Source organism: Heliangelus exortis, chromosome 28 (assembly GCF_036169615.1).
Source record: "Heliangelus exortis chromosome 28, bHelExo1.hap1, whole genome shotgun sequence".
Taxonomy (NCBI): domain Eukaryota; kingdom Metazoa; phylum Chordata; class Aves; order Apodiformes; family Trochilidae; genus Heliangelus; species Heliangelus exortis.
The window spans coordinates 1,058,975-1,067,080 of NC_092449.1; the positions used below are offsets into that span (position 1 = coordinate 1,058,975).

General features: G+C 50.3%; 1 protein-coding gene across 1 annotated transcript; it reads left to right on the top strand.

Annotated features, from left to right (window-relative positions):
• Nucleotides 1-4: 4 nt before the first annotated feature.
• Nucleotides 5-6,291, top strand: SF3A2 (splicing factor 3a subunit 2). Its single transcript, XM_071727579.1, has 9 exons — nt 5-86; nt 1,406-1,576; nt 2,045-2,116; nt 2,449-2,495; nt 3,156-3,265; nt 4,069-4,118; nt 4,423-4,563; nt 5,072-5,140; nt 5,807-6,291. The coding sequence occupies exons 2-9, from the start codon at nt 1,451-1,453 to the stop codon at nt 6,137-6,139; spliced, it is 948 nt and encodes a 315-aa protein (XP_071583680.1). The 5' UTR covers nt 5-86; nt 1,406-1,450; the 3' UTR covers nt 6,140-6,291.
• The last annotated feature ends 1,815 nt before the right edge of the window (nt 6,292-8,106 follow it).

Sequence of the window (8,106 nt, forward strand, 5' to 3'; positions counted from 1 at the left end):
CGGAACCGCTCGGGGGGGGGGGGGTGGAAGGGAAGGGGAATCCCGCATGCGCGGTGCGGGAGTGGGGTGCGGGGCTGCGCGCGCCGGTAGGGCCCGGGGGGTGCGGGGGGCGGGAGGGGGGGGCTGGGGCTTTTTTTTTGGGGTGGAAAGGGCTCGATCCATGTTGGGGGAGGTGCACTGGGGACTTGTAGGGGCGGGGGGGCTCGATCGGTGCCGGGAGGAGGGGGTTAGAGGGGCTCTGGGGCCTTTTCTGAGGTTGGGGGGGATCGATCCGGGCGGGGGGAGCGGTTCCTGGGGCCTTGTCGGCTTTGGTGGGGGGGGGGATCTCTGGCGCCTTGTGGGCTCTGGCGGGGTCTTGTCGGCTCTGGGGGGTCGGGGTGTGCTCTGGGGGTCTTTGACCCTCGCTATGGGGTTAGAAGGAGAGCTGAGGGGGCTTAGGGGGTTGATGCCGTTGTGAAGTGCTGGGAGGTGTCTGGACTTTAAGGGAGGGACTTTAAGGATTGGGGGGGCTTTGACCTTTGCCGGAGGGTTGTGGGGTGTTCTGGGGGGGGGGGAATGATACTTTCGGTTGTTTGTGGGAGGTTGACCCATGCTGGGGCAATGGGGTTTTTTAGGGGAGGGGGTTGACCCATGCTGTCAGATGTTTCAAGGGGGTTTTTACTCTTGATGAGGGCCTGGGGGTCTCTGAGCATCCTGCAAAGGTCTCACCCTTTGGGGGCTTTCATGTGCGCGTCTTTTTCTGGGGAGGGGGACAGGTTCCTGTCCCTTGCAGGGATTCTGGGACCTCCCTGGTGACAGTGTGCAGAGATTCTGATCTTGCTGGGGGTGGAGGAGGTTTGGGGCTGCATGGATGTGGCTCTGGGGCCTTGGGGGGACATCGAGATGATGGAGAGGGGCTTCAGCCCATGGCAGGTTTTGGGGCTGTTTGCTGGCGAGTTGGGGGGGTTGGAGGCTGCTGGGGGTGGTGGTGCTGAGGGGAGTCACTGGTGGAGCTGCTGGGGGTGGAAGGGAGGATTATGTCTCTGCTTAGAAGATGGGGCTGAGGAGATGGGAAGAGCTCTGGGGGCTTGTTCATACAATGGTTAGAGTTGGAAGGGACCTTGAAGACCATTCAGTTCCAACACCCCTGCATGGACAGGGACACCTCCCTGTGTTGCTCAAGGTTGACCAGGTTGTTCAAGGCCCCATCTGAGCTGGCCTTGAGTGCTTGTTCTTCTGGGTCCTTTTATTTCTACCCAGTTCATGGAGTCAGTGGTACAAGACCTGCTCAGTCTGAAGTGGCATCACATCTCCAGTGCCCAGGGCAGGCTTTGTGTCCTTACTGATCGGTCTGAGTCATGCTCAGAACTCCAGGTTAGGAAAAGCTCCAGGCTATCACTCACATTGCTTTTCCTCATTTTTCCAGACTCTCTTTTTCTCCACAAGTAGCTGAGGCACAGAAATACCCACCATGGATTTTCAGCATCGTCCTGGTGGTAAAACTGGAAGTGGGGGTGTAGCCTCTGCCTCCGAAAGCAACCGGGACCGCAGGGAACGGCTCCGGCAGCTGGCGTTGGAAACCATCGACATCAACAAGGTGAGGCTTGGCCTCTCTGGGCTGCTGCCCTGGGGGGAAAGGCTTAAAGCTTCACCGAGCAAAACACCAAGAGATTTAATGGAAACTACTTGGAGGATTTTTTTTTTCTGTTTCCAGTTATGTGGGAGTTGAATGACAAACGTTTCTGGCAGGGCTGGCAGGACAGATGCCAGTGTGTGTTCAGGTGGCTGTTGGACACTGTTTTCAGCCTTCTTGGGCTGGGTTCTTATGTTGCTGTCTCTTGCCTGTAATTGGGTTGCCATCACTGATTCACCAAGCTGCTGTTGCTTTCATAGTCCTAACACACAGGACTGGGACTTTTTCATAGTTGTAAAGCAGAGTGTTGAGCTATTGGTTAAAATCTACAAACTTGGTTCTTCCAGTAGAGCAGCAGTTCAGCAGAATTTTGATTATTCTGTTGTTTTGCCATGTATCTTGCATGTAACTTTTTAACAATTCTCTTCCTAGGACCCTTATTTTATGAAAAATCACTTGGGCTCTTATGAATGCAAGCTGTGCCTAACACTGCACAACAATGAGGTGAGTTGAGCAGCTGTCTGTCTGTATCTAGGCAGCAGGTATTTTAGAATAATTGTAATTTCAAGCACAAGAACCTGGGATGTGCCAGATGACTGACTGCTGAGGAGTTGGTGATTGGGGTGTGATTTGTATATGTCAAGTACAAACTTGACAGTTTGTGACAGTTAAGCAGTTGAAAGCAATCTGCAATTTTTGAGTAGGATTCTTCTCTGCTAAGGATTAAAATGTTCTTGTCAGATTGTGATGTAGTCTCTGCTCTGTGACAAGTAGCTGTCAGTGTAGGAACAAGCCTGTCTTCATTTAACTTTCTTCTGCTTTGTTTTTTATTTAAGGGGAGTTACTTAGCACATACCCAGGGGAAGAAGCATCAGACCAATTTGTAAGTCATTTTCCACCGTAGCTTTATTCCCTGCTACCTAAGCACTTTAAAATGATGATTGTGTGCAATCTTGAACTCTCTTATGCAATTGGATGCTGTGCTGGAATGTTCTTTCACTGTGTTTGTTTCCTAGTGAACAGCCTGGCACTAGCCAGCAGTTACAGACCAGATATGCTCCAAAAAATGGTGCTGATGAGCTCCATTTTGAGCTCAAGTTCAAAGCCAGTTGTGGGATTGCTGAAGGAAGGGGGAGAAAGAATTTTAAAAGTAAACTGTCTGAGTTTAGTTTTCAGGTTTTTTGCATACAGATTGGGTGAAGGTTGTAAGTTTTATTTTAAGAAACCCAGTTTGGTTCAGTTTCAGTGACTAGCTCGTGGGGCTTTTTCTTTTTTATTTCAAGAAGTCAGTCTTCTCAAATCTGTCCGTGGAGACAGGCACCAAGGTCATCCAGGGGGTGGATGAGATAACTGTGATGACAGAGTTTAGGCAGGGGAGGGCTTGGATGCAGCCACCCTGTAGCAGGGGGTGTGGCAGAGAAACTGCAGCTTTCCCTGGCATCCTTTCTGTCAAGTGTTGAATATTCTGTGGTGAGGGATTCAAACTGCTCCCAGTGTATCCTTGCTAATCTTTGAAATTTTGACACATTTCAAATGAATCCAGGGCCCGCCGAGCTGCTAAAGAAGCCAAGGAAGCCCCTGCCCAGCCAGCACCAGAAAAAGTCAAGGTGGAAGTGAAGAAATTTGTGAAAATTGGACGGCCAGGTTATAAAGGTGTGTCAGGGGTTCTGTCAGACGAGATAACCCAGGGCCTGCTGGGGTTTGCCTGAAGTGCAGTACTGGGGATATGAATTATTAATTAGTCTTTTTAGCAGATCTGTCCACGAATAAGATATGGGCTTATCTCCTGATGTCCTTTATTGTTTAAATTACCCATGGAACAGCTCTTTATTGCTGGCAGTCAAGTGAGAACCATTTTAATAATAGATTGGTATGTCTCAGTTTTTCAGCTCTTATTTGTAGTCATGCAGGAGATTATGACATTGTTCCAGTCCCTCTTCTCCTTTTGTGCTGCACCATCTTTCACTAATGCTCATAAATCACTCACTGCATGTGTAGCTCAACTGTTTACCCTGAATCCCTCATGTTGTTTTGGCCTTCAGTACACAGCTCAGCTTTGTTCTGCAGTGCATTGTCTTTGCCTCATGGCAGCTGGATTTGGTAGAGGACCCTACCAGGATCATTCAGCTTGGAAAAGACCTTTTAAGTTTTCAAGTCCAGTTCTTAACCAAACACTGCCAAGTCCACCACTAAACCATATCCCTGAGCACCTCAGCAGATTCGTGCTCCAGACCCTTCCTCAGGTCCGCTGGGGGAACATTCCAGCTCTGGAATGTTCTCTGGACACATTCCATCCCCTCAATGTCTTTCTTGTTGTGGGACCCCAATAGTAGCTTCAGTTAAAGCCAGTGTGGCATTTTGTTTGACATATGGGAGAAAAACCTTGTAATGTTTTGTTGTTAGAAGCCTTGTGTGTCTGCTATGTGATGTACTCAGCTTGCTTATTTTCTTTACAGTGACCAAACAGAGAGATCCAGAAACAGGCCAGCAGAGCCTTCTCTTCCAGGTAAGGGCACTGTTAAAATTCTTGGTGTTTATGTTATTCAAGTGAAAATGCTGCTAAATGAGCAGTTCTTTGCAGGACTGGTGAGATGAAGAAGTAGCATTACCTTGCAGGCCTGTGCTGCTGACCCTGTCACACCAATCCACAGGTGCTGGTGTTGAGCTCTTTTCTTCAGGGCGTGGGGAGAGAGGACGACAGAGTCTCCTGTTTGGAGCTGCTCTCTTGATGTGCTGTGTGGTTGAGGGATTCATTTTGTTTGAAGGGGTGGAAAGGGGATATTGTTAATGCTGAAGTACCACCCCAACAGATTGATTACCCTGAGATTGCAGAGAGCATCATGCCTCGCCATCGCTTCATGTCCGCCTACGAGCAGAGGATTGAGCCCCCCGACAGGCGCTGGCAATACCTCCTGATGGCTGCAGAGCCCTATGAGACCATAGCCTTCAAGGTAACATTTGTGATTAACTAGTTATTGGGAAAGCTTCTCCCTGTGTTCTTCAAGACCTTAATTCCCAGTGAGCATTATAACACACTTCTGCTCTAACCTTCAGGGGGTTAATGGAGTGGAAAGAGGAGGGGGGTCAGGAAGACATAACTGGAAGTTGTTAAACCCTGCTGAGAATTAGCAGAGGACTCTGGCATGAGAACTGGGCTGTGTGCTGAGCTCTGGGGAGCCATTCAGTTCTCGGTGTCTAGCACAGAAAGGAGCCTTCTGGGCTTTGCTCCTCAGCCTTTGTGCAGATGTTGAAAGAGGGTTTTCTGCCAGCACGGTTGTCCTTGACCGATAGGGAAGTAACTTCTTTCCTGCCCCCATCTCTATCTAATAACATCCGAGACAAGCACATCTCACAAAGACCTGGAATAACTGTGCTTATCTTGCAGGCTCTGGTGCTAAAATGGGCCTTTGAGCTAATCTTGTGGTGCTAATAATAGCTCCTTGTTCTTTTTTGTTGCAGGTGCCAAGCAGAGAAATAGACAAAGCAGAAGGAAAGTTTTGGACCCACTGGAACAGGGAAACCAAGCAGGTAGCTGGAGCACTGCAGTGTCTGTCTTCAGGGCTGAAGAAGGAGCAGGAGGGCAGAGCAGGGAGGGTGTTCATCAGTGACACTCCAGCTGGCTTTGGGACTAGAATCTTCAGTCGATGCAACTGTGCAGTGACTTCTTCTGACAAAATGATTTTTTTGTGTCTTTGTGAGAGTTGAACCCAGGAGATAGAAGCCTTGGTTGCTGTTAGCAGCTGCAGAGCTCTGCATAGATGTGCAGCACCCATCTGCCCTGGGGCTCCTGGCTGCTTGTTCACAGAATCAGACAGAATCACAGAATGGTAGGGCATGGAAGGGACCTTCAGGGATCATTGAGTCCAACCTCCCCCTGTGCCCCGCTGTCCACTGAGCCCTTGTTGTGGGGCTGCTCACTGGGCAGCACAGCTGAAGGCAGGGATGAACACATAGAGGGGGATACCGACCCTGTCATGGATAGCTTAGTGCTTAGGATAAGTTTCAGAGGAGATGCACATCCTGGGTGGTGCTGGGGTAGAACAGCAGCCGGAGTTCTGTGGGGCTGAGGGGTCAGGAGAGGTCTGAGCTGTTCTCCTGGAGCACAGGCAGAGCAGCTGCCTTGTATGATGGCATGGAGTTGTCCCGTGGATTAATTGTTCCCTTCTGTTTGCTTTTCTCCTCTCCCCTCCCCAGTTCTTCCTTCAGTTCCACTTCAAGATGGAGAAGCCCCCAGCACCCCCAAACCTCCCACCAGGACCCCCAACAGTCAAGCGGCCGCCGCCTCCTCCGCTGATGAACGGCCTCCCCCCCCGGCCCCCTCTGCCTGACACCATGCCACCACCTCCCCCAGGAGGCATGACTCTGCCTCCTATGCCTCCCTCTGGACCAGTGCCACCACCCCCAGTGCCACCGCAATTGCCACCAGCACCTGGTGTCCCCCCTCCTGCTCCTCTGCCACCCATGATGAGGCCACCTCTCCCCACAGAGGGACCAGGCACTATTCCCCCTCCGCCTCCCTCCAACTGAAGCCCCTCCTGGACTCAGGCCTGCTGGACTCCTCTAGCTTGTATCTTTTTATATGCAGATCACGACTGATCCAGAGCAATAGTTCTGTTTTGTACGCCTGTGAATTTGACTAAATCCTGTAGGTTCATTAAAAGGTTTTCATTTTTCCTTTCTCTCTTGTTTTCCTGTGTCTTGGTTCAAAGTGTTGCTCTGTGCTCAACTTTCTTCAACTTTTAGATATGTAAAACATTCCCCATCTGGTTACATTTTGGAAATTATCCAAAAAGGAGAGAGAGGACTGGAGGTCTGTAGGCACCTCACCTCCTCCTGACTGAATAGCTACATCAGCCTCAGCTGTGTTGGCTTTGCATGTTGAGGGGTAACCCATCAATTACCAGCTGGTTAATCAGCTGCTATTCAACTGAAATCCTTTATGGAGCTGTTCATTTGGTGATGGGGAGACTTGTCATGGGCACAGGGAAAGGATTCTGTTCCTGTTTCCCTGGTGATGAGTGGTGGGCAGAATGGAGGGTGAGTAGAATTTTCTAAATCCAGTTTCCTTTGTCTTGCTGCTGAATTTGGGTTGCAGTCAGAAGAGGATTGCTCCTTCCTCCTCCTGGTGCCAGAGCACTGCACTGTGTAGCTCAGATGCTGCCAGCCAAAGCTGGAAATAAATCTGGGGGGGAAATCAGCTTGGATGGCTGCTCAGGAGGCCTTGAGAAGTGCCAGGCAAGATTTCAGTGACAATTTCAGCAGGAATCATCCTGCCCCAGTCCACAGCTGCCTGGCTCTGCCTGCTGGACTGTTTGTGGCAAACATGGGTTCAAAAGCTCTTGGCTGGGGCACTGGCAGAGACCCCTGGGAATGTTTAGTCAAATTGCCAAAGCTGCAGTGATAGGAACTGCTCTGCCAGTTCCTAGTTTGTTATCATAATACATTAAATGTTGTCTGTATGGTTAGGAAGCACCTGCTGTCACATATGATTTGGATTGTATCTGTCCTCCCATTAGTAGACTTGTTTTGGCAAGCTGTACATTCTCTGTGGTTTTATTTGTACTAAATGTCACCTTCCAACAATTGTTTGGTTCCAATTAAAAAGGAGAAGTTCTGAGATTTCTCCTCTGTGTCCTCCCAGGGTCCATTTCACTGACCTGGGGTGTCTCCCTGGGGAGTACCCAGGTGCTTGGTGGGGTTGGGCTGCCTGACCCCAGTGCCTGCTTGTTCTGGGGACTGGGGAGCAGCTGTGCTGGCCACAGTCCTGCAGCTGCTTGTCCCTTTGCTGTGGGGATCAATGTCTCTGCCTCTTCTGCTGGCCTGACATGGGTCCCACTTAGTGTCACCCGGAATGTGGCTGTACCACTGTGCCAGCAGCACAGGGGCTTCAATGCCTGAACCAGCCTGTGTGGCTCTCCTCTTTGTCACAGCTCCTGTGGAAGTCTTGGAGAAGCCTTGGAAACCCAGAGAAGGGTCTGAGTGTGCATTGGGACTGGTAAGTGCAGATATTTTTCTCCTTGCTCTCCATTACCAAGAAAACGAGGTACCTTGGGTGGAGAGGAGGTGTCGGTGGGGTGGGGTGGGTTGGTGGCACTGCCAGTTCCAAGTGTTAGAGTGAGTACTGGCATCTCATAGAGGAGAACTTGTAATATGTGTACAGTGGAACTTTTGAAGTCATGTCTGGTGCCCAAAATCACCAGGCTGCTGCTGCACCCTGTGAGGTTCTCCTTCCCAGGCTGAGGAGATGTGAGACCTGCAGGGTGTCTGCTCCAAACAGCAGCATCTGGAGGTTCCAGCCCAAGGAGAAGCTTTCCAGTGAAGCCAGGAGAATGCTTTCCACAGATTTACTTAGTTTCTGCTCGTTATCTGTCTCTATCCCTCTCCTCCTGGTCTGGCTTATTCTTCCCTCCTGGTGTTTCACTTCTAATGGGAAGATCCCAGTCTAGACATCCATCCTCCTTCAGAAAACATCTGAAGTCAAGGACGTGCATACC